At 40.5% G+C, this 27,751-nt stretch overlaps 1 protein-coding gene across 4 annotated transcripts; it reads right to left on the minus strand.

The window, feature by feature from the left end:
* Positions 1–1,906: 1,906 nt before the first annotated feature.
* Positions 1,907–26,745, minus strand: LOC141154665 (serine protease 23-like). Of its 4 annotated transcripts, none has more exons than XM_073640960.1 (3): positions 26,615–26,745; positions 9,408–9,464; positions 1,907–8,682 (listed from the first exon to the last, which is right to left on the minus strand). In XM_073640960.1, the coding sequence occupies exons 1-3, from the start codon at positions 26,644–26,646 to the stop codon at positions 7,623–7,625; spliced, it is 1,149 nt and encodes a 382-aa protein (XP_073497061.1). In that variant the 5' UTR covers positions 26,647–26,745; the 3' UTR covers positions 1,907–7,622. The 4 variants fall into 4 exon arrangements, with proteins under 4 accessions (XP_073497061.1, XP_073497064.1, XP_073497063.1 ...); XM_073640963.1 differs by having other exon boundaries at positions 26,611–26,735; XM_073640962.1 differs by lacking the exon at positions 9,408–9,464.
* Between the last annotated feature and the right edge of the window lie 1,006 nt (positions 26,746–27,751).

Here is a 27,751-nt window from a genome sequence, read left to right on the forward strand (position 1 = left end):
CAGTATGCAGACATGCACACACGCGGTACGTAGACATACACACACACGGTACACAGACATACACACGGTACGCAGACATACACACGGTACGCAGACATACAAATGGTACGCACACATACACACACAGTACGCAGACATACACACGGTACGCAGACATACAACGGTACGCAGACATACACCTGGTATGCAGACATACACACGGTACCCAGACCTCTGGTGTGTGCGGCTGGTCATGGAACCGTGGATGTGGATGTAGCGGAGGCCTCCGGCCTGCAAGTGAGTACAATGCAAACTACACAGCCCAACACTTGTGGACTGGGACACTGTTTGTTTGTGGGGAGCAAGGGTGGGGAGAACCAGCAGCTCACCCACAGCTACCGCCCTGGACACCTTACAGCTACATAGGGAAGCATGGTCCTCATTTTATGCACCTGACCTGTTTAGTGTGCTTTTACACAGGCCTGCAGCCAATATTGCATTATGTTTTCTGACAAACTAATAGGAATAGGGTGTGAAAATCACAAACACCACCATTTGATTTAGTTCCGTTTGTGTCAGTTTAGTGAGGCCCTGCCCTCAATTACTGGCACAGGTTGAGTGATGTTTTATTTAAAAATGTCTGGAAAAAGAAAAAAGTGGAAATGGATATCAATAAGGAAAAACAATTCTTGGCCAGTAAGAAGGTGAGAAGCAGCAAAAACAGCACTGTCAGCACCAGTCACCTGGTGTACCTAGAATTGATGCTTGATGCTGTTTTCAGGCACACCAAATATTGATTTTAGATTTCTCTTTTATTCACTCACTTTGCATTTTGTTAATTGATAAAAATAAACTATTAACGCTTCCATTTTTGAAAACATTCTTACTTTGCATCATTTTGCTCATATCTGCCTAAAACTTTTGCATACTACTGTACACTCTAAATAACTTTCTACATTTGTATTCTGTCCCACTTGTAGGGATAATATACTATGAAAGACATCTAATGATGCACCTTACAGTATGCTGGTTACATAAATTTTATGCCCTGCTATTTTGGTGGACCTCCTCTACTGACAATTGCAGCAGCACTATAATAGGTCTACACTAGTGTAGTGCCTAAGTACACACAGACAAGGTGAGTAGACACCTTTACACTAGGAACGTTTAATACTGCTCCTACTATGCTACCCTATGATGTGCCTTGTGTTTTATTTATAGCTTGAAGTAAAAAGGATATAAATTGTCCGAAACATTGTTGCTAATGTCCATTTTTGAAACCTTGGTGACAAAATATCTACTTTTAATTTCAATAAGAAGTCTGAAGTGTGGTTATTTCTTTTTGGAATAATATAATATGGATGCTGCTGCTTAGAAAGGAGGAAAGTTTCATTGAATCCTTTCATGTTTCTTGATTAGTGTTTGGGATACATTGTTAAATTCTATAGCTTTGTAATAAAGATTAAGAGAGCCACAATTGTGATCACAGTTTGCTGATAGCTACATACTAGTGATGAGGGAGCGTGTTCTGTTAACCCTTTCGGCAAGCATGCTCGGGTGCTCGCCGAGTATTTGCGGCGTGCTCGAATGTTATGTTTAAGTCACTCTGTGTGCATGATTTGCGACTGTTTGACAGCTTTAATACATGTGAGGAATGCCTAACAGACATTCCTCACATGTATTAAAGCTGTCAAACAGTGGCAAATCATGCACACGGAGTGACTCTAACATAACATTCGAGCTAGCGGAATGAAGATACTCGGAAAACACCCGAGAATGCTCGTAAATCTCGAGTAACGAGAATGCTCGCTCATCACTACTACATACACATGATAATCAGTAAGTGTTCTTTCATGTTTTATTCATTTCCAGAGGATCGATAAAGGAATTGCATGACTTGAAATAACAAGGCATTGGTCACCTGAGATATTGGACTATATTATTATTATTTATTATTATAGCGCCATTAATTCCATGGCGTTTTACACGTGTAAAGGGGTATACACAGCAAACAACACAAGTACAATAATTTGAATAAAAACAAGTCATTGACTGGTACAGGAGGAGAGAGGGCCCTGTCCGCGAGGGCTCACAATCTACAAGGGATGGGTGAGGATACAGTAGGTGAGGGCAGAGCTGGTCGTGCAGCGGTATGGTAGAGCGAGGGTTACTGCAGGTTGTAGGCTTGTCGGAAGAGGTGGTGTCTTCAGGTTCCTTTTGAAGGTTTTCCATGGTAGGTGAGAGTCTGATATGTTTGGGTAGAGAGCTCCACAGTAGGGGGGATGCATGGGAGAAATCTTGTATGGGATTGTGAGAAGAGGAGATAAAAGGGGAGTAGAGAAGGAGATCTTGTGAGGATCGGAGGTTGCGTGCAGGTAAGTACCAGGAGACTAGGTCACAGATATGGGTATTTTGTAAATAAATCAAAATCACATAAAAAAATATATATATTTTTTTTTATTTTTTTTAGAAAAGGCATGTAAGACATGCCTCATTTTTTAAGTTATTATTTGTCTTAGGCAGAAAACAAAATATATCATTAAAGGGAACCTGTAAGCTCATTATAATCCATCCAATTGTTGAACGCGATGGACCTGTGACTATTTTCAAAGTATATAACTATATACATGTATGTTAAAAGAACACAAGTGAATCTGTGTCTTAATTAAACAAAAATACTGCTTTATTGCAGAAAAATACACTTTAGGGGGTATGCATACAGTACGTTGCAGATTTGGTAGGTTTTTGCCATGCAGATTTGCTAGCAAAACCTGAAGCTATTCTGATGCCTGCAAAGTTAATGAGAAACCTGAAGTGTCATGCACACGTTGGTTATTTTTGATTTGCAGATTTGGTGCAGAAAATTATCTGCAGCATGTCAATTCTCTGTGCGTTTTTGCCCTGCAATTTTCACCAGTGACTTCCCTCAAATCAGTCAAAAACGCAGGGCAAAAACGTGTGTTTTTGTAGCTGCGTTTTTCCTGCCAAGAGATGCAGAAATGGTGCAGAAATTTCTGCATCCACTTACTCAAAGTGTGCACATAGCCTAAGAAGTGATTTTCAAGTGAGACAGAAAGTGCTCTGGAAGGGACAGAGCAGGTCTACTGACTTGGCTACCCACTTCTGTTCTCAGCCTAACGCTGCCTCCACTAGTTGATTGACAGGACGCAGCAGTGCGGTTAACAACCTAGTGAAGGGCGGAACTAGACTGAGAATGGAGCTGGGAGCTGACTCAGTGGAAGTGCTCCATCCCGCCCAGAGCATTTCCAGCCTAATTAACATATCACTTCTAAAGTGAATTTCTCATAACAGAGCAACGTTTTTGTTTAATAAAGTTCTGGATTCACTTGTGTTCTTATCACCTACACACACATGTAATTGGGGTTAGAATGAACTGATGGATTCAATTTACTTTGTTTTTATACAAACCATTATAGAATTGATAGAGTGAGAGGGGGATAATCAGAATTTTAGCACAGTGAGAATCAAATAACTTACATATAATGTTATTCAATTCCTCTCTTAATCATATCTGTTCTTCTTATCCGATTTTGTTTAACTTTTACAATTAAAATCGAGAAATATCTAAGAAACAAAATCAGGTTTTTTTCCCAGGAGTTCAGTTTCAACTCTCCTCTACTTCACAGTCCTGTGTCTGCCTATAAATCTATTGGCTTCAGCAGGAGCCTCCCCCCATTGCACTGTCTGTAGTAGGACAAAAAAATACCAGCCCAGTGTTTCCAGCTGAAAATAGATCAGATCAGCAGGGGATTAACGCCTGTGTTCTCGGCAGAATTTCTACAAGATGGTTTCAGGAGCATGCTGAAAGTCTCCTGGCATACAGAGAGAACAAGTATGTTTCCTGGTTACTTTCATTGTTCATTTCTAGGTTTAGTGTATCTTCATAGAGAACCTGTCAAATATAACCCGTAAATACTGCTTTACGTTTATGTGGCTTTCTAACCAGTTAGTGCAGCTGCAGGGAGGAAATAGAGTTGTATTATGCCTGCATCCTCTCTCTATTAGCCAAAGGGGTGAAGCAGGAGTTGTGAACAGTCAGCGTTTAGTATACAGTGAGTGCACTGTAATCACTCCCCCTGCTCCTTGACTGACATCATGCTCAGCACACACACACTGCAGAGCTGGCTGTCAGTCAAGGTGCACAGAGAGTGATCACCACACGCTCACTGCATACTGAGTGTGGACTGTTCACTGCTCCTGCGCTGCCCTGATGACTTGAAGAAAGCTGCTGCTGGGGAATGCAACTTCATTTTCTCAGTTGAGCCGTGTTTCCAGTTATAAAACCACACATATTTTAAGCAGTACTTACCTGTAGATGAGCACTATGGCTGCAGATAAATAAGGTTTACTTTTTTCGCTGACAAGTTCCCTTTAACTTCCAGTAACAATCTATAGACTGGAAATAACATTTTCTGCAATAGTGATTAAACTCACAGTACATTCTAACAATTGCTTAGAGCTATTTAAAGTGCATCAGCAAGGCAAAAGACACATTTAAAATACATTCAAATTGTTTAGGTAGGAATTTGTTGGGGATATTCTTGAAATTCTTCTTAAGAACCTTAAGGTTGTTTTTCTGACTCACATATTATCTGCGAGAACATCCATGCAATTGAAAATTGGAGTAAAAAAATGGCATTTGTATAATTTATCAATGATAAAGAATATACTTTTGAGGGTATATTAATATATTATTTAATTAAAACAAATCAGATTTTAGAATGACTACTTCTTATTAAACAATATCTCGTACACCTGAGGGAGCTAGTGTAATTACTATTAAAATCCATGTTAGAATGAACATATAATAGTCTTTGAAAATGTAACTGAATCTCCACCAACCTAGCCAAATTGTCAAGTGTCTCAATGTCCCTCATTCCTGCTATTGCCGAAATCTCACATTGCTCAGTAAAAGCTGCAGCTTGTCAGTCAGGCTGGGTGGGCAGAGATTACAAGTATTGAGGACATGATTTTGTGTACACTTACTATTATATATGTATGACAGGTTCTCCTCCTGCAGTTATTGCAGTTTTCCCTCTGACTGCATAGAGCTCCTGTCCATACAATGTCTGCTGGTGGAGGAGCAGTGACCAGACCTGTCCATCAGCCCCCTCCAAATGAGTTCAGTTTTTCCCTCTGAAGATTTCAATTGGAGGAGGCTGATGGACTGATAACATGCTTGGCCATCATTAGCCATGTTAAAGAAGTTGTCCACTACTTGGACAACTCCTTGTCATACCCCACGCTTGGCCCTGAGAAAATAAAAAAGCCTATACTCACCTCCCATGGCATCACCGTCCCAGCGGTGTCAGCACTCACGGTCCCGGGGCTCTAGTACGGTTGTTGTGACACGTAAGCCCGGTCCCAATCAGCGCTGATGTCACTGTCTCCGCCTTCATATGAATTGAGCATGAAGAGGGAGTCACAGATCATCTGCAGCCAGACTTCCTCTTCATGTTCAATTCGACAGAAAGCGGAGACTGACACCAGTACTGATTGGGCGCCAGTGTCACAACAACTGCACAAAAGCCCCGGGACCGCTAGTGCCGACACCGCTTGAATGGCGCCGCCACGGGAGATGAGTATGGGTTTTTTATTTTATCGGGGCCAAACATTTAGATCAAGAAGGGGTTCGCCTAGTAGTGGATAACCCCTTTAAGGGCAGAACATCTATGCAGCCATTGTGGGATGCAGCATTAACAAATGCAGGAAGAGAACCCGTAGTACTTACATACTAGCAAGTGCCACAAATCATGTCCCCAATGTAATCCATATAGTACATGGACAGCCTGGGGTGCCAAAGTGGGAGATGCTCCAACATGCTGAAGCAGATGCTCTAAGGAGCACCTTGCTTTCTCATACAGGGGGATCTCGAGAAGAAGTCTCATCTATGAAGTCTATTTTCTTTTATTGGTCATGAAGGCAGTGGTCTATTATCTCTGAACTACAGTTTCATCTTATTCTGTATAAATGGGTTAAAATGCATACAGAGCGCAAAACTGTATAAAAGAAAAAAAAACTACTTTTCACACAGAAGCGCTTTCATTTTTTTTTTTTTTATCTTCTGGGCAGATTTCCAATTCCTTCTAGCTATTTTAATGTACAGACTGGTGGGAATCCTGCTTACAGCCTAACAGGATCTTATACTGAGAAACATGTTTGTTCCTGTGTTACCTGTGCGAGCTAGCTATTTCTTTTTCTTACTAAATGTTGATCACAGCACTAGCAAAGGAAAATAACAATAACTTGTCCAGCTAGATGCTGATCTGATAGACCTGTATACCGTTCACTGTTTTCTATAGGCAATCTCTCAGTAGTCCAGTATTGTAATTTATTGGCCAAGGAAACAAGGGTAGGTATATGTGCAAATGGTTTACAAGCCAAGTGGTTACAAGTCAGATTTCTTTTTAATGTGAATTGCCGGCATGTTTGAATTGTAAATGTCCATCTTTTGACTATACTCATAATGATGTGGGGGAAAAGGCATTCAATAAACAGTAGTAAGAATAGTATTGTATTTTATACTCTCATGTGTACCTACTTCTTTCAGATACGCTGGTCTGTTCCCTGGGAATATTGCTGGGTGTTGGGATTGTTGCTGCTGCACCTAAAGAGGAAGCATCAGGAAGCTGTGATTGGATCAGAGGTTAACATAGGCTATGTTTACATGTTGCGTTTTTGCTACATTTTTTCATGCAAATTTTAAGCTGCGCTTTACAGTACCAGCAAAAGCTATGCAATTTCTTACCCCTAGAAAGTAATGGGTAAGTGCAAAAACTAAGCAAAAAATGCAGGTATCTGGTTTTGCTGCATTTTTGGTGCAAAAACCTAAGGAAGTTGCATCATCTTTTTTGGGGGGGGCAGTAAACTTTATCAATATGCACAAGGACAATAAAAACGCAGCCAAAAAAAACAAAGCAAAAACGCAACGTGTGAACGTAGCCTTATATGGACACCTGAGAGAGGGCTGCAAGGTAGATCATAAAAATAAAGAGTGTACCAATTTTTTGCTGTTGGATAAGACCTTATTACGCTTATTTGCGCCCAAGCTTCAGTGTTTAAAAATGCAGAGGACACCTTTATGTAATGCTTCTGACACTGACGAAGAATAATCATTGTTTCCAGCCAGTTTGTTTGCTTTCTAAGTAATAACTTGCTGAATTGATAATTATATTTATTTTTGTTCATCTGCTCTTTCTACAAACTGTTTCGGAACCTACATCGTAATATATTTCACCAAGCGGAACTTCCAATTATTATCTTTTCCAATTGGCATACTGTAGCATGAAATAGTTATCAGTTTTAAATGTTTGAATATCGGATGTTCCCACCGGGAGATAAGAGAATTTTGTGAGCAGAGTATTCTCTCATGAGTCATACTGGATGATTAGTTTTAGAGTAGGGCAGAAAGAATTGCATTTTTTCTTGACTATTACTGATATTCTTTTTTTTTTTTTTTTTAGAAAAGGTCTCAATGAGTTTCAAGCTTTAGGCCATGTGCTTGATTTTTTATAGTTTTTTTTAGCTTATACTCATGGTTTATGCACCTTGAGATTCTAAGTAAAAATATCATTACCTTTCTTATGAAAGTTCATTTAGATATTGTTATAATAAAACCATAATCATTCATACAGACAACTTGAATTGTTTCCACTTATCCAATAGCAAATCTGTGCATATTTAGGAGGGGTCAATCTGACTACAACATTATATTCTCTGGGCTCTCCAGATACTTCAACCCACTGGTGTCCTGAGAAAACCCCAATAACTTTCCTCTCCCAGCGGCCACCATGACGCAGTCTTCCATAAACACCTGAACCACTGGCACCTGGGCGTGCATCACAGTGCTGATATAGCAAATGTATAGTTTGCTGCTGCACTCTGCATGACCGGTAAACCAACTCTCCTGGTCTGTCACTGTCGAAGCCTGAGAAGTGCACTCTTCTTCCAGCCAAGCTCTCCAATGGTGGAGAGGCAGCAAGGTGCATGTGAGGTTGGGATTGCGCCCGGCGTAGCTCCAGCAATGCATAATCATAATCCATACTAAGTTCTATTGGGGCTCCAATCCATCCTCGAGGTATCCTTGTGCTTTTAACACGTACCCAGCGCAAAGTGGGGCGGGCTCCTGGCCTTAAGAAACCAACTCGTAGCTTACGTGCTCCTTGAACATAGTCATGACCATCATGGATACAGTGAGCAGCTGTTAATACATGACGTTCAGTTACCAACACACCTGTGCAACCCGTGGATAGCCGAACAGCAGCCGCAAAAGGGAAATCTGTAAGAAAGCGCTGACCTCTGATGGAAAAGCGGATATCTGGTCCATAGATTTGTCTTCGACCTCGCATGAATTTGGCATTTTTCTGCTTTTTGCGACTTCCATTACTCTGAGGTATTCGTACTGTTACTGTTGTCAGCGTACGGCTGCCATTTGAATATGCAGTCTCATAGTCAAGGTGATGATGAACAACAGCTTCAGGCTGATACTCATGCTGGATGCACTGCTCTGCGCAGACTGTGCTAAGCTCTGTAGTACCATTGGCGGTAAATTGAGATGGAGTTAAAGTCAATATTTTTTGGGGCACAAACTCAACGACTGGGAGTTCAGAAGCAGTGACTGAGATATAAGCCAGATACACAATTAAATGTAATGAGTATCCACCAGTCATCATATAAATGTTACTGAAAAAGAAGGAAAAAAATTAGTTTCAAATAACATTACAAGATATCTGTCATTGTTAGGTCAGAGGGCCCACATGTACCAAAAAAAGAAAAATTGTACTTGTTTCCCATAAGCACCAGAGTAAATGTTGGAATAGGTCAACACTATCAGATTGGAGGAACCAACACCCGATTCCCACAGATTGGCCAATGTAAAAATTCAACTAAGCTGAACAGTACAGCCTTGTTCAATGTGTAATGGCGTTGAACCTGTGAACAGTGAGGACTATCTGTTTGCTGTTTTAGAAGTATTTAAGCTTTTAAACACATTTTTTTTTATTGTGGAAAACCCCTTTAATAGTATAAGAATTGGTATTTGAATATTTTATATATAATAATGTTGAATGAAAATTGAAAAACTCTCACTTAGATTTGCATCATTCTCAGAATATTTTTTGACATACGCTTATTAAAAAAGTTTAAAGTAAAATTTTCTGAAATGTATTAAGGGGTATTTCTTTTAAATAATCAGTAGATTATTTTGGATTTGTATAGTTTTATAGTAAGAAAAGTTTGTGTTTTAAATACATTTTTATTACAAAGTCATACACAACCAACAGGATTACCTCCCATACCCTACAAAATCAATCCATGTACCACTTATGATATGTGCTGCTCAGTGTCTGTTTGAAGTTACTGCATTATTCACTCAATATATACATTACTGGTCAAAAGTTTAGACATACCAGTTCATGTAATGGTTTTCCCTGTTCATATTGGAAAGTGTGCATTGTAGATTCAGACTGGAGGCAGCAAAAAACACGGAGGAACACATATGGAAACAAGGAGAAAAAAAACATGTGTGAAACAAACCAGAATATATGTTAAAATTACATTCCTCAAAATACTCCCTTTATTTTGGTGTTTGCATTACACTCCTTTAGCATTCTCTAATGCAACTTTATCAGGTAGTCACCTGAAATAGCTACAAATGAACAGGAAGCCTCATCAAGAGTGAATTTGTGGTATCAAAATTCTTCAGAAAGTGTTTGCGACCATGTCTTAGTATAAAGTTCCACACAGTGCTGAGCTCTATTCCACAACTATTCTAAGCCACAATATTGCAAGAACCACTCAACTATGAAAAACAACTGTCCACCATTATTTTAAGATATACATGTCAAACTCTGGCCCATGGGCCAAATCTGGCCCATAGGATGGTTTTATTTGGCCCGCAACGTGACACCAGAACCACCACCCCTATGTGGGGCCATTATTCTGTATGGAGGACTAAGTGGGGCCCATTATTCTGTATGGAGGACTATGTGGGGCCATTATTCTGTATGGAGGACTATGTGGGGCCCATTATTCTGTATGGAGGACTATGTGGGACCCATTATTCTGTATGGAGGACTATGTGGGGCCCATTATACTGTATGGAGGACAATGTTGGGACCATTATTCTGTATGGAGGACTATGTGGGGCCCATTATTCTGTATGGAGGACTATGTGCGGCCAATTATATAGTATGGAGGACTATGTGGGGCCCATTATACTGTATACTGGCAGGCCCGCGACTTTGTCCATGTTTTTCATTTTGACCCTCTGTGTGTTTGAGTTTGACATCCCTGCTTTAAGACATGAAAGTTATTCAATACAGAAAACTGCTAAAATCCTAAAGGATACCTCAAGTGCAGTCATAAAAACCATCAATCTCTATAATGAAACCGGTTCTCATGAGGACCACCCCAGGAAAGCAAGACCAAGAATTACCACTGAAGCAGAGGATAATTTTACAAGAGTTACTAGCCTCAGAAACCACAAGTTGACAGCACCTCAGATAACACCTCCCATAAATGATGCACGGATATCAAGTAGCAGATATATCTTGACATCAACTATCCATAGGAGACCGTGAGAAGCTGGTCTAATTGTTTAAATAAAGCTACTACTGAGGACTGAAAACAAGAAGAAGGGACTTGTTTGGGCCAAATAACACTACTAGACAATGTCTACTAGACATTAGATCAGTAGAAATCTGTATTCTAATCTGATGAGTGACAATTTGAAATTTTTGGTACCAACCACCATGTCTTGTGAGACACACAAAAGATGAGTTTCCACATGTGTGGTGCCCACTGTGAAGAATGGAGGAGGTAGTGTAACGGTTTGGGGGTGCTTTGTTGATGACACTGTTGGTGATTTATTTCAAATTTAAGGCACACTTATCCAACATGGCTACTACAGCATTCTGCATCAACATGGTTTGCACTTAGTGGGATGGGACCATAATTTGTGCTGTAATAGGGTAATGACCCAAAACACACCTCAAAGCTATGTAATGGCTATGTGACCAAGAAGGAGAGGGATGGAGTGCTGCGTCAAATTACATGGCCTCCAAAATCAGCAGACCTCAACCCAATTGAGATGGTTTGGGGCAAGTTGGACTGCAGAGTGAAGGCAAAGCAACCAACAAGTGCTCAGCATCTCTGAGAACTCCTTTAAGTCTGTTGGAAGACCATTTCCGGTGATCAGCCGATGAAGCTGCTTGAGATAATTGCAAGGGTGTGTAAAAGTTTCATCAAAGCAAAAGGTGGGTACTTTGAAGAATCTAATGTTTACCACATTCTGGTTCATTTCACATGTTTCTTTACTCAGTGTTTACATATATTTTGCTTCATGGTTTTGCTGCCTTCAGACTGAATCTACAATGTGCAGATTCCAATAAGAACAAGGAAAACTATTGCATGAATAGGTGTGTCCAAATTTTTGAACAGTACTGTGTTTGTATATATATATATATATATATATATATATATATATATTCATTTTTTATTTCTCTTAGGCCACAGCCCCACTATCAGTATTTGGTCAGTATTCGGTCAGCATTTTTTCTTAGGAACGGGAGACAACTCTAGGAGAGGGTAATAAATGCAGAATTGGTGACTTGTTTCTATTATACCTTTTCTCTGATTGTTCCTCACCTGGTTTTGGCTCCTACTCCTGAGAAAAAATACTGACCAAATGCTGATAGTATCACTTAGTATTTAGTAGTAGGCATTTCTCTTAGTATCATGATGATAATGTCTGTAAAGTGCCATGGAATTAAACTATATAAATGAGTAAAATAAAAATATACATATATATGCAATAGTAAGGTATGAAGCCTTTGTAATTTTGATGAGTAGCAAACAAATATGTAAGGGACTATGTTTATTTTTTTTGGTGGGTGGGGTGGTGGGGAATTTACCTTTACTACAGCATTATTTTTGCGTTGATACTTTTTCTGCCCTGTTAAAGAACATAATCCTGGAAGATTCTATCTTTGTACAACAGAGTTCAATAATAACAGAATGCAACAGGACGGCAATTTGTTGCATCCTGTTATATCGGTATCTTTATTTCTAAACTTAAAAACAAACAGTAGTTTTGATCACAAAGTAATCCTGTGGTATGTAAAGGCTCTAGCTAGACCTCTTTGAGAACTCTTGTCTGCCCTGCTAAGTCAGGAAAAAAACTCCTTAGGCTACATTACTATAGTGCTCTCCTCAAAGACTATGCCAGGGTTTCTGTTGGAGTCACTGCAAAACTGTTTTCCACCAGTATTTCTGTAGGGGGTCAGCTCTTACTGGACATTGAATGACACTGTGGCTTTAAGAGACCATGCTCCCCTCTGATTATTGCTCTTGGACTAGTCGCCCCCCCCCCTGTTGTTTTGGTTTGTGCTGTTGAAGGAAGAAGAACCAGTAAGTGAGGGAGACCTAGTGTGTGTCTGAGGTAACAGACAGGATGTTTGCCTGTGTCCTGATAAAGAGACACAATAAGAGGACCTGATGTTCTCTGGGAAAAAGATAAAGATCAGATTATTGCAAGATTGGTTGTCAGGACTGTGTCCAAAAGTAAAGAGCTGCATCGCTCCTCCTGAACAGCTTCCCTGAATACTGGTGACCTGAGGTAACAGATAACACAGTGTGTCAGCCATCTCTCATTGAAAGTGAAACAAGACTTGCCTGACCTGCAGAAGTTAAGAGCTCCAATTTACAGGAGAAAGAACTCAAGTGCAACTCATCCGGCTCAGCTGCAACAGAACCAAGCAGCAGCTGTCTACCTGTTCCTGTTCTGCAGAATTGTGAGTGAAACTCCAATACAGTACTGTATGAGGGTGTAGTGCAGTTTTCTTTAGTTAGGACACTGTAGAAGTGTGGCCTGATTACCGGAAAGCCAGATAGTGAATTAGCCGAGAGTAGTTTGTGACTTGATTTATATTGTTTGTATTGTACTAACATTGAGATAGCTGGAGTACAGTTTGTGTGACACGGTTTAGCTATTTCTTCTTATATTCATGCTATTAATATTATCATTGTAAAAACTGTCATTTTTATCTTCCGGCATACAATTCCTTTTTACACAATAAAGCCGGTGTTTTGTTTCTGCCTCCTCGTCTGCTGTGCCATATTTGAATCCTGCCTTGTGGTGTTCTTTGGACACTGCTACATTCCCAACAGAGCCATAACAATGCCATTCACTTGAATGAAACTGAAGGAGTCCCTCTTTCTGGCTTCCATCCAGGCAGTGTTCATCTTTTTCAGACATGCACAAAAACGTTGTGGAAGTGTTTTTCACAGATTCCAATAGAAACCCCAACGTAGTGCTTGTCAGAGAGCACTGTATTACTGTGAACCTAGTCTAAGGCGATTTAACATAAGGCAGAAATGTTGCAGCTGTCCCACTCATCCATTTTTAGGCCTGCTTCACACAGCCATACTAAAGCTTGAGGCACAGTCACATCCTCAAATTGCAGATGTGACTGTCTTCGTGTGCAGATGCATGCTTATCCACATAGTAGATGAGTGCAGGAGCTGCCTACTATTGACATGCACTATATAATGGACCAGGGTAGTTGATTCTATGATTTTGTTTTCACTCAAACTGTCGTTAATATAATTGGATCAGTGAGCTGGCCATTGAGAAAATGGACAATACATTGCCCAAAAATATGCCATAATTGTAGAAATGTCTGAAAAAAAAACTTGCCAAGTATGAATGTACGCTCAACATTTGTACAGGACTGTATCAATTAGCAGGTCTAAGTATCAATTTTAACAACTTCTGGACAACTTATCGATTTATAGAAATGCAATAACTTATTTCTTTTAATAATTTTAATTGGATCAAATGTTAAACAATGTATAAAACCATCCATAGAATAATAAAAAAGATGCACTATAACCACCCTTCCCAGTTCTTTTTAAGTAATATAGAAACTGCCTAATATTTTTTATACCCAGAAATTCATACATTTTTCTTAAGTTAAGTGTACAGTCAAGACTACAACATTCTTCTACTGACACTTATAGAAAAGGTTACTATAAGTTGTCTCCTGGTCCTAAATGGCCTAACAACGGATACCATCTAATTTCTCTTAAAGGCCCCCATACAGATTAAAGTCGGCAAAACATGCTGAAAAGGGCAGGATAGTATTTATGGGGTCTAACAACTCTCCCTTGATGGATGATGTTGCGAGGAGAGAAGGAACCGGCATATTGGATGTAAAACAGCCGATCCTGTTGTTCTCTGGGAGATAAGTCGCTGAAGAGTCAAGTCCTCATACAATTCTGCTGATGGAAAGATAAAAAAATATGGCTCTAAAAATATGGTGAAATAAGAATTTGATTTAAAAAAAAAAAAGAATATTTTTGTCAAAATACAACAAAAATATAAATTTGGTATTTCCATAATTGTGTTGACCAGTAGTATAACGTTATCATGTCACTGAAACCACACACACTTAAACACGATGAAACAAAAAACTGAAAAAAAATATATACATTTTTTTTTCTATTTTCTGAACCCCTCCAAAAATATAGTTATTCAACACATTATATGTACCCAAAAATGATACCATAAAACATATACCTTGTCCCCTATAAAAACAAACCCTCATATGGCTAAGTCGACTAACAAATAGTTATGGCTCTTGAAAATCAGTTATTTAAAAACCTGAAAATGACAAAAATTACCTTTTTCCAAGGCCCCAAAAAGCTATGTCCTTAATGGAGTTGTTCGGGTTTGGGACAAAAGTCTGCAGTCACTGTATGTGACTGTAGACTGCCGAATCGTGACAGCATGTGTAGAGACACTGTCATGATTCCACAATGTTCTTGATGCGAGCGGGGAGTCACCTCACCCCATGTATGTGATTTGTATAGTTGCAGCCACATGCAAACTAGCTTCATCTGTTCACTTCTATTGATAGAGTCTGAAAGAGTCTAGTCAGCATGTTACCGCAAGTATCAATATCATATACAGTACAAGAGTTTATATGAACACCTGCTTACATCGGGAATCATGACTGCAGACTTCTGTCCCAAGCCTAGCCAACCCCTTTAACGGATTCAATTAGCATAAATTTCTTTTAACCGCTTTAGACTTCCAAAGCCGCGGAATGGTTAAAAGAAGTAACCTGACCATTCTTTTGGCGGCTTCTGCGCGGAAGCCCTTCGCTATTGATACACTTAAAAGAAAAACGCTGGTAACAAAGCCACTGCAAATTACATAAAATAAGATGATGCAGGAAAAGCTTCTTTTGCAGCATAAATTCAGCAGGTACACCGAAGTCTAAAAGACAACATTTGTACATAAATTAAAGCCTTGATTCATCATCTGCAATTTTTTTAAGTCACCTTTCTTTTTGTGTCTTATGGCATTCATTGCAGTTTTTTTGCGTCAAAATTTTCAAAAAGGTTTAGACAGTTCATGAATTTTGAGCAAAGTCAAAAAGCGTCTTTATTTTTTGTCTTTAACCAATTTTGTGACTCTCTAACGTAAAAAGTTGCACATTTTTAAAAATATTGCAAAAATTGCACTAAAATTTTCTGGTATACAGTCATGGCCAAAAGTATTGAGAATGAGACAAATAGTAATTTTTCCAAAGTTTACTGCTTCATTTTTTGTAATGGCAATTTGCATATACTCCTGAATGTCAAAGAGTGATCAGCTTAACAGCAATTACTGTACTTGCAAAGTCAATATTTGCCCAGAAAATGAACTTTAACCCCCAAAACACATTTCAACATCATTGCAGTCCTGCCTTAAAAGGAGCAGCTAACATTGTTTTAGTGATTGATCCATTAACACAGGTGTGGGTGTTGATGAGGACAGGGCTGGCGATCAATCAGTCATGATTAAGTAAGAATGACATCACTGGACACTTTAAAAGGAGGCTGGTTCTTGGTATCATTGTTTCTCTTCAGTTAACCATGGTTATCTCTAAAGAAACACGTGCAGCCATCATTGCACTGCACAAAAATGGCCTAACAGGGAAGAGTATCGCAGCTACAAAAATTGCACCTCAGTCAACAATCTATCGCATCATCAAGAACTTCAAGGAGAGAGCTTCCATTGTTGTCAAAAAGGCTCCAGGGCGCCGAAGAAAGACCAGCAAGCGCCAGGACCGTATCTTAAAACTGTTTCAGCTGCAGGATCGGACTACCAGCAGTGCCGAGCTTGCTCAGGAATGGCAGCAGGCTGGTGTGAGTGCTTCTGCACGCACTGTGAGGCAGAGACTCTTTGAGCAAGGGCTGGTTTCAAGGAGGGCAGCAAAGAAGCCACTTCTCTCCAGAAAAAACATCAGGGACCGACTGATATTCTGCAAAAGGTACAGGGAGTGGACTGCTGAGGACTGGGGCAAAGTCATTTTCTCTGATGAATCCCCTTTTCGATTGTTTGGGACATCTGGAAAACAGCTTATTCGGAGAAGAAGAGGTGAGCGCTAACACCAGTCTTGCCTCATGCCAACTGTAAAGCATCCTTAAACCATTCATGTGTGGGGTTGCTTCTCAGCCAAGGGAATCGGCTCACTCACAGTCTTGCCTAAAAACACAGCCATGAATAAAGAATGGTACCAGAATGTCCTCCAAGAGCAACTTCTCCCAACCGTCCAAGAGCAGTTTGGCGCCCAACAATGCCTTTTCCAGCATGATGGAGCACCTTGCCATAAAGCAAAGGTGATAACTAAATGGCTCATGGAACAAAACATAGAGATTTTGGGTCCATGGCCTGGAAACTCCCCAGATCTTAATCCCATTGAGAACTTGTGGTCAATCATCAAGAGACGGGTGGACAAACAAAAACCAACAAATTGTGGCAAAATGCAAGCATTGATTATGCAAGAATGGACTGCTATCAGTCAGGATTTGGTCCAAAAGTTGACTGAGAGCATGCCAGGGAGAATTACAGAGGTCTTGAAGAAGAAGGGGCAACACTGCAAATATTGACTTGCTGCATTAACTCATTCTAACTGTCAATATAACCTATTGGTACTCATAATATGATTGCAATTATATTTCTGTATGTGATATAAACATCAGACAAACACTAATAAAAACCAGAGGCCAGCAGATCATGTGAAAATATAATTTTGGTGTCATTCTCAAAACTTTTGGCCATGACTGTACATAAATCTAAGGGGTAAGGTTTCTTCCTTGTAGAGAGTGATAAGCCAGGTCTGGACTGCCAGTATAAGGAGACTTAAACGCCTTGCATGCTCCTGTGTCATATTGCATGGCTCGTTAAAAGGATCGATAGTGACTTGTAGGATTGCTACTTCCAATAGGTGGTGCTAGAGTTCAAGTTCTCTACCTCTCTGAAGGAACAATTTGTTATACATAAAATCACTCCAGATGGGGACTGGAACACATTTACGGAAAAAAATTTCCAACATTTTAGAAAGTCACAATTGATGAAACAGCTAAAATATCTGGAATCACCAAACCCCAATGGGGAACATGAAAAACAAAACATTTAATTTGCGCCTTTCTTAGAGTTAATTTATAAGAAGAATTACCTGCGAAAAACACCAAAAACTAGGAATAAAATGCTCAAATGTTTACACAGGGGATTTAGAACTCTTTGGGCCCAATTTATTAAAGGGATTGTGCCACCATAATATGTATATTTATTTATGAACAATAATGTATTTTTTACCTTTTTGACTTCTATTAAAAGTAATGCATGATTATAAATATATTTGTGTGTTTTATCAGAATAATATTGTCTATAGACTTATTAATACTGCCTGCCTTATGGCTTTTTATATGTTAAGTCTATAGACAATATTCTTCTGATAAAACACAAATCTATGTATAATTATGCATTATGTTTAATAAAAGTGTAACATCCCTGGCGGTGTGCTGGCATGGTTTACCACCTCCCACCATGCAAGACCGCCATCTTACCTATCAGTTCAGGCTGCACACTTTGCTCCAGTACCTGCTGTGTGCATGTCTCTTGTCTGATTGTTTAGGGCGGCAGCGCGGTTACTACCTGATTCTTATAGTTACTGTGTGCGCACTCCTAATGCGTCCCCAGCCTATTGTTGTGAGTCACTGGATACTTAAACCCCCTTCACCCAGTAGGAGGTGCCTGAGAAACACTTTCTTTCAGTGTGTTCTGTGCAACTGAGTTGCCAGGTCCTGTTCTGTATCTTGTCTGTTTCCGCCACCCTGGGGGCTGAGTACCCAGGCCTGTTACCTGTATCTGTGACTTCTAGTCTGTTCTGCCACCCTGGGGGCTGAGTTCCCAGGCTCGTTCCTGGTTCAGTTCCTGTCTGAACAGTGTCCTAGCCCGTTACTTGTTTGTCTCTATGTTCGTATCTTTCCTTTTCCTGCAGTGTCTGAACCTTCACCTAACTCCAACTCATTGTCTCTGTACTTCTGTTTGTGAATTTAGTGTCCACTCGCTACTTCATTGTAAGTACCTTGTGTGTATCTGCTTGTCTACCACACCTGCGGGTTTTGCTCTGCTTGTCTACCGCACCTGCGGGTTTTGCTCTGCTCGTCTACCGCACCTGCGGGTTTTGCTCTGCTCTGCTTGTCTACCGCACCTGCGGGTTTTGCTCTGCTCTGCTCGTCTAGCGCACCTGCATACTAGCCGTTCCTGCCAGTACCCACCTATCAGTATGCCAGCCTAACCTGCCTGTTCCTGCATTCCCCGGTGTGGGTCAACAGCTGTGACCGGGGTCTGACCTGTAGTAGCACCTGGTCCCTCTGCTCAGTTCCTCCCTGGTTCACGGAGTCGACTGAGTCGCCGTGCGACCTTGGTCGGACCGAGTTGATACTTAGTCACGCCCCTCCAGGCACTCCTCGGTTCATGGTCTAGTGGGATCACTAACCACGCTCACACCAGTCAGTCCGGGCATGAGTGTAAAAATAGGTAAATTGAAAAATGTCAAATTCCATTTTTTCCATAAATAAATATATCTACTATGGTGGCAAAAACACTTTAAGACTGACGTTTTGCACGCTAATCTGAATGAAAAGGAGCGCTGTTAATTAAAATTTGTCTCTTAATGAATTTGGCATATCTTTCCACGGCAGTGCTCCTAAAATGTGTTTGCATAATTTTCGCAATAATTTTGTGGTGCAAATTTTGATCAATTCATCGGGAGCACTTGGCCACATCCAGTCAGAGTTCAGCTCACTTTTCATAAAGTTGGCCTAGACTTGTGTGGAAAAATAAAAGCCCAAAAGTTGCAAAATGTTTTTGAATCCTCAAGCAAAGCAAAATTTTGCAACATTTCAAGCAATTTTACGCCAGAATTCTGGTAAAAACTGCTTAATTGAATCAAGGGCTTTTATCCAACCGAGCAATGACTGCTAGAAATATGAGTTATGTAAAGAATCAGCACTAAATTTTAGACCTTAAAAAATGACAAGATAATAGAAGGTTGCTAAACCTTGCAAAAGTGAGATGGGAACTCCAGTTATTCAGAAATACCATACATAATTAGGTGAGACGCTTTCACTGTGTATAATTAGACAATCATATAGGAGACACATAGCTCCTTCTACGTGAAGTAGCCTTTGATCTTGTAGTTTTAGAAGGGAGTCTGAAATATTTATTTTTGCCATACCATATTTATACTAAATTTGCCCTTATTAAAAATTGTAAAGCATTCACCATTCTGTTATTAACCCAATATTCAACTACATGTCAGTGCTATATAGTTCTAGGTACACATTAAAGGGGTTGCCCACTACTTGCACAACTTTTCTCAATTGCTTACCTTACCAAAATTACTAATGACTTACAGCCAAAGCTAACAGACAATTCTCTGTACTCCTTCTTCTTGACCTGTCCTCTGCCTTCGACACAGTTGACCACTGCCTCCTACTACAGATCCCCTCTTCCTTTGGCGTCAAAGACCTTGCCCTCTCTTGGATCTCCTCATACCTTTCTAACCGCACATTTAGCGTCTCCCACTCCCACACTACCTCCTCATCCTGTCCCATCTCTGTTGGAGTCCCCCAAGACTGTGTCCTCAGACCCCTACTCTTCTCAATCTATACCATTGGCATGGGACAGCTCATAAAATCCCATGGCTTACAGTACCATCTGTACGCTGATGACACCCAGATCTACCTCTCTGGCCCAGACGTCACCTCTCTACTGTCCAGAATCCCAGTATGTCTCTCAGCCATATCCTCCTTCTTCTCCTCTCTCTTCCTCAAGCTCAATGTGGACAAAACTGAACTCATCATCTTTCCCCCATCTCGCATATCTTCCCCACCTGATCTTTCTATCACAATAAATGACATCACACTTTCCCTTGTACCGGCAATCCGCTGGCTCAGAGTAACCCTTGACTCTGACTTGTCCCTCAAACCCCACATCCAAGCTCTTGCTACCTTCTGTCGCCTCCAGCTCAAAAATATTTCCAGAATCCGTGCTTTCCTCAACCCTCAATCTACTAAACTGCTTGTGCATGCCCTAATCATCTCCCGCCTTGACTACTGCAACATCCTCCTCTGTGGCCTACCTGCTAACACTCTCGCACCCCTCCAGTCCATCCTCAACTCTGCTGCGCGAGTAGTTCATCTCTTGCCTCACTACTCCTCTGCTACCTCCCCTTTTGCAAATCCCTTCACTGGCTCCCAATTGCCCAGCATATCCAGTTCAAACTACTAACACTGGCCTACAAATCCATCCATAACCTTTCTCCTCCGTACATCTCTGAACTAATCTCCCGATATATTCATTACATAATCTCCGGTCCTCCCAAGACCTCCGTCTCTCCTCCACACTTATTCGTTCCTCACCCAGTCGCCTCCAAGATTTCTCCCGAATATCCCCCATCCTCTGGAATTCTGTGCCTCAACACGTCCGATTAGCCTCCACATTTGGATCCTTCAGACGGAACCTGAAAACCTATCTCTTCAATCAAGCTTACAGTCTGCCATGACCCCGCTGCCACCTCACCACCACTGGAGCTACTGCAACCCCCCCAACCTATTGTCTCCTTCCCCATTCCTGTAGAATGTAAGCCCGCAAGGGCAGGGTCCTCTTCCCTCTGTACCAGTCTATCATTGTTAGGTTACTGTAAGTGATATCTGTATTTGGTATGTAACCCCTTCTTATGTACAGCACAATGGAATCAATGGTGCTATATAAATTAATAATAATTGCTATAAAATAACAATAGCTTCTATTTAGCGGCAGGACTCACATAATTTGATGTCTCACAAGCCCCGGCGAGTATAGGATATTGTTATTTTATAAGAGGGAATATAGCAACTGAGGAGGGGTTGTGAAAGTAATGGAAAACCCCTTTAAATTCCAAAGGGATCGACTCTTGTTTGATGTGCAGCAGTGTGGATTTTTTATGTTGTGATTACAATTGATATTTATTTCGATCACTTACATGGCATCATCTTATTCCAAGCACTTTATAGACATCACTGTCCCCACTGGGGCTCACTATGTACATTCCCTATCAGTCTTTGGAGTGTGGGAGGAAACCAGAGAACCAGGAGGAAACTTATGCAAACACGGGGAGAACATACAAACTCCTTGCAGATGTCCTTTTTGGGATTTGAACCCACCTAACAGTGCTAACCACTCAGCCACCGTGCTGACCTACTTAGTTAAGAAAATTTGGATGCAAGTTAGGCTCTCATTAAGCTTAAAACCACTAAATCTCACACATACAAATGTTAAATCACTTTATAGTAACAACTGCCCAGACTTCAAATACAAAAAATGTTTTAAGAATGTTTATTGAACTTTTTCAAAACAAGAATATGGACCTATGAACAACTTAGGAGTGCAGTCCACTATGTACTTTGGTACATGGAGGATGTAGAAGTCATAATGTATGAATCTAAAAAGTTGTTTTCCAGTTTCGGAGAAGCCGTGTCCGCAGTTTGTTTAAAAAAAAATCCAAAAAACTTTGGCTTTACCGCCGCTCTCCAGGTCCATCGCTGAGCCTCTACTCCCGGTGTCTGTTTTTGTTTGCAATGCTGACATCACATCAACAGCACTGCAGCTAACTGATTGACTGCAGAGCCGTTGACATATGACGTCAGCGCTGCAAATAATTAGACATCGGAAGCTGCAGATGGAGGCTCAGCGCTGGACCTGGCAAGAGTGTTTAAAAGAACAAACTGTACTTTCCTCAAACTACATGAGAGGGACAGGGTTTTCTGAAATCGTAAACAAAAAATTGCCCATAATGTGTCCATATCCTTTAAATCTTAGTATATATTTATAATGTGATATTTTAACCCACATAGGGAACACTGAGGAAAAGCCAAATTGGTCTATGACCTTCTGCAGAATGTGCCCCTAGATCAGGGGATGTCAAACTCAAACACACAGAGAGACAAAATGAAAAACTTGGACAAAGTTGCGGACCAACCAGTATACAATATAATGTGCCCCACATAGTCCCCCACACAGAATAATGAGCCCCACATAGTCCTCCATACAGAATTATGGCCTCACATAGTCCTCCATACAGTATAATGGCCCCACATAGTCTTCCATACAATATAATGGGCCCCACATAGTCCTCCATACAGTATAATGGGCCCCACATAGTCCTCCATACAGAATAATAGCCCCACATAGTTCTCCATAAAGAATAATGAGCCCCACATAGTCCTCCATACAGAATAAAGGCTCCACATAATCCTCCATACAGAATAATGGCCCCACGTAGTCCTCCACGCAGTATAATGGGCCCCACATAGTCCTCCATACAGTATAATGGGCCCCACATAGTCCTCCATACAGTATAATGGGCCCCACATAGTCCTCCATACAGTATAATGGGCCCCACATAGTCCTCCATACAGAATAATGGGCCCCACATAGTCCTCCATACAGAATAATGGCCCCACATAGTCCTCCATACAGTATAATAGGCCCCACATAGGCCTCCATACAGAATAATGGGCCCCACATAGTCCTCCATACAGAATAATGGGCCCCACATAGTCCTCCATACAGAATAATGGCCCCACATAATCCTCCATACAGAATAATGGGCCCCACATAGTCCTCCATACAGAATAATGGGCCCCACATAATCCTCCATACAGTATAATGGCCCCACATAGTCCTCCATACAGTATAATGGGCCCCACATAGTCCCCCATACAGAATAATGGACCCCACATAGTCCTCCATTCAGAATAATGGGCCCCACATAGTCCTCCATACAGAATAATGGCCCCACATAGTCCTCCATACAGAATAATGGGCCCCACATAGTCCCCCATACAGAATAATGGACCCCACATAGTCCTCCATACAGTATAATGGGCCCCACATAGTCCTCCATACAGAATAATGGGCCCCACATAGTCCTCCATACAGAATAATGGCCCCACATAGTCCTCCATACAGAATAATGGACCCCACATAGTCCTCTATACAGTATAATGGGCTCCACATAATCCTCCATACAGTATAATGGCCCCACATAGTCCTCCATACAGTATAATGGGTAGTGGTTCTAGTGTCGTGGACCAAATATAATCGCCCAGGGGCCAGAGTTTGACATGTATGCACTAGGTACTTTACCTATATTAAGCAACAGTATTAAGCAGTTCCTCTCACAAATACCCTGCAAGTAACTTATGGACATTTACGGTAAGTACAGTATTTGAATATTCAAGTCTAAATCGCACTAAGTATCAATTTCTTTGGCAAAGCTATCCCCACATATACCACTGACATCCATAAATACAAATCCTATGTTTTGTCCTTGCCAGTATACAAAGGTTTTATTAAAGACCTCAGAAAATGATTTTGGTCAACAAACTTTTGTTTTTTTTGCCAATAATAATAGTATATTAGTGGATTAATTATTCACTATCTTCAGATAAAACAATTCATCACAGTTCTTCACAACACATAAAGCAACTCTTATTACTTACAGCAAGAAAATTTGCATGAGCTCTGCATAACCCCGCCCCCCCCCACTGATTGGCAGCTTTCCGCCTTTGAACAGTGCTCACAGAAAGCAGCCAATCAGTGTTGTGGGCGGGGTTATACAGAGCTCAGTATTCAGAGAACCGCTAGATCTGCAGCAAATAAAACCGGGATTTTATCAAAACTGCAGCAAGCAGCCCAATAAGTAATACAGAGCTAGAATCAGGGTTCTGGCCTTATCTTATGCAGCTCTCAGGAGAAGCAAAAACCTGGTGACAGATTCCCTTTAAATTATATAGGGGTACTTCCATGTCCATAATATAAATGTTTGTTATATAAACTCACCCCAGTGCTCACTGTTTCGGTGCACATTCTGTAATTGCCTCCTATAAAATAGTTTTCTGTTGAACTAGGGGATAACTTTTTACACCGTGGTTTGCTTTTTTTTTTTTTATTTTTACTTTGTCTTTTGTTCTCTGAACGGTATGACAGGTTGGTGCATCAGTAAGTTTTGATCTTCATAATCCAGGTGTGAGAAAGTGAATGAATTGTACTCTGTTATAAAGCAAGCAAGAAGCAACGTGTTAATCTGCATGTACTCCTAACGCTTGCTGGAGCAATAGTCTGCATAGAAATGTATTATCACATTTAGGCATCAATGACATTGGCTGTCCTGTCTCATATCAAACAGGTAATTCCTTGTTTAAAGGGAACTTGTCACAATGTTTTTACTTTTGGAAATAAGAGTATGGCTGTAGAGGTGCTTGTCCTCCAATAAAAACGTTTTTTTTTTTAAATAAAAGTATGATCTGATGAGAAATCTAATGTAGAAGCCATATGCAAATCAGGCTGGAAGTGCTGTCCGTTTTTTACTTTCTAATGAGAAGCTTTGATGATAAAAAGAAAAAACATTGGGATGAAAAAATATTGATCAAAATCAATCTGTGTTTACACAAAAGAAAAAACCTTGCCGTGTAACTGAACCCTAGTAGAGGGAACTCCCAAAGAGGACAGTCCCCATGTAATGTAGATGGGACTCACTAGGAAACGATGATATGGTTTTCAGGCTCCTCAAAAGTGCAAGATCTGAATACAGTGTAAACATTTTCTAGTCTTTGTCATCTAAGATTGTTATTTTAATTTTGTAAGTATTTATCGTTTTAAAGGGGCTGTCCAGTGAAAACTTGCTGACATGTGAGACCTCCAACAATCCGCAGAAGAGGGAAATTTTATCCCCATTACAAGCTCGGACAGCAGGTCGGCTGTACAATTTATTCTCTATGAGGCAGCAGGAAAAAAAGGACTGCAGCGAACTACTGCCCCATAGGGAGTGAGTGGAGCGAAGTTCCCTGCTCGGCCAATCTGTGCGGGCCTTAGTAGTTGGCCTTCCACCAAACAACAAGTTATCACCAATCCTCTTTAAAGTGTAACCGTCGTTTTAACTTTTATTTCAGAAATTAATAGTTCACATAAAAATAAGCAACTTTGTAATACATCTGATCAGGGCAAGCTGGTTCTTTCTCCTCCTGGACTGATCATTCACTCTCAATTCATGGGTAAAAATCACTAAAATGTATTAATTTTTCCATTATTGAAATAGAGGACAGTTGGTGCTTTGAAAATTCTATGGAGCAGGGGAGGAGCTAGAGGCAGACAAACATTCTGCTGCAAGTTCTCTGGAAACAAGCTACAGTTCACCATAGAACATTATGAGCACCAACTGTCATCTCCTAGCTCAGTAATGGGGAAAATGTATTCATTGAAGAGAGATTTTACCTGTGAAGTGTGAACTTTGAGAATTAATCAGCGCAGGAGGAGAAAGTAGATTTCTCTGAGATATATTACAAAGTTTCTTATTCTCACGTGTACTATTAATTTATAAAAGAAAAATTAAAACAATGGTTGGTCTAAGTTTATAAAGAAGTTCAAGTTTTTGCTTAAAAATATATTTAAAATCAATGGAATAATACATTTGTGAGCTAATACTTGCCACATCACACAGCTCCCAGCAATACAGGCACAGACTCCATGACTCCAGAGCCTCTGTATCCCATGCACCGGACAGTAGAACAGAGCAGGCACTTCTTGAATATGTAACCAGATTTCACTAGTTTCCTTATTCCATTGTGCCTTTAATATGATTTCCAGTCCTGTGTTGGCCCAAGAAATGTGTCCCGCGTCTATACAAATCTAATCAGACTGTTGTGTTGACGTGGAGCTATTAAATTGAGAACATGCGGCTGTACTCCTGAGGATATGAGGTGGGCTGATTATGGAGCGGCAGGTAATATGGTCAGTTCCTAGTTATCTCATTGTATAAAGACATTTGATCCCTGCGCCATTCACAGAGTAACAGAATCGCTTTAATTCACATGAAGTGGAACGTTATCTATCATCTTTAACCATCATTGGAAGCATAGCCGGGTAATTGGATGAAGCTTATCCTTGGACCCGTTTCTGTTGCACGATACAAGGCTCATATCATCCATTATTTGTACTAATTTTTCTCAGAGCCTCCATTATAGAGCAAAAAAAATGGAGAAAACGCACAACACTTACTATAGTAAGTACACGATTTTTGGAGCACAGACCCCTGAGGAAACCTTGATTATTAACTAATCTATCTGTCAAGCGAAACGTTTACAGTATAAGGAGGGCCTCGCCGTGCAGTCAGCAGCTGTTCACATCACTCTACACCCAACATCCTATACCAACCGCATTGTGCAGCTTACCTACCACTGACTTTGCTCCTTGAGTGAAGTTTTCATTCACCGAGAGTCTTGAAGAGAAAGTGGGACACAACTATTTTCTTTGTCTCATGTCACCTACTTCCCGCCCCTCGCACACCTTCTAGTCTGAGCGCGCGTAGGAGGAGGGGGGGCAAGCTTCTGCATGATCGGAATGTAGCAGCCGGGGAAATGGGGAGAGGGAGATCATCCACCTGTAGAACAAAACCCAATTGTCTACCACTTACAGAGAAACAACTCGCTACAAATTGCAAGCTAAAATAATTCATATTCAAACCACATTCTTACTAAAAATAACAATGCATTAGCGTTTGGCTACATATAGAAATATGGATGATATATGATGGCACAAAATCAGCAAAGTCGTTATCAATAAGAAATATTTCGGTATATTAGTAACATTACCCTTTGCAATATTCGACTCCATGGCCTTCAAAATTTAATTCACACATGGATTTTTGAGCATAACCAATTTTACTTTTAAACTTAATGTACACAGAAATTTTTGAACAATATTGTATTCTCAATGCCATCACAGAATAACACGGAGAGGAATCATAAAGAAAGAATCCATTAGGAGAAAAAAAAAATGCCGTAAAAAGTGGGAGACACGTGGAAGTATAGTATAGAGCTATGGGAACCATAGCCAGGATTCAACGCAAACCAAATATGGCCACATGCATGAGGACATAGACTTACACATTTTTACATGCAGAAACATAGCATCCAGATGTTTGTTTTGCAGAAATGGCAAAATAATAATTTGCCAGATAGTTTCAAGCAAGGTGGCATTTTACACAAACTTTTTTTTTTTTTTTTTTTTCCCCACCAAGGATTTTTTATGGTGATCTTTGAGACATGTTTCAGTATCACAACTTACTTGTTCCTAGAATAGCTGCTATGTGCACTAGGAGTCTTTTAGACGCCAGCAGTGTCCCAGAATTATCCCAGGCAAAGCCGCTTTAAGACCACGACCGATGGTGGTTGCTTTCCTGAAGGGGCTTCACAGTCATTCTTCAGAGCATGGAAGGCGCCTGAAGAATGAGCAGGTCACTTCTTTTAGGGTCGCTTCAGGGTTTCCAAACCTTAAAGCGGTTAAAAAGAGACATATGATGGAACATGTCCA

The sequence above is a fragment of the Phyllobates terribilis genome, unplaced genomic scaffold (assembly GCF_046119375.1).
Source record: "Phyllobates terribilis strain yellow unplaced genomic scaffold, ASM4611937v1 Scaffold_7__3_contigs__length_470593459, whole genome shotgun sequence".
Lineage (NCBI taxonomy): Eukaryota > Metazoa > Chordata > Amphibia > Anura > Dendrobatidae > Phyllobates > Phyllobates terribilis.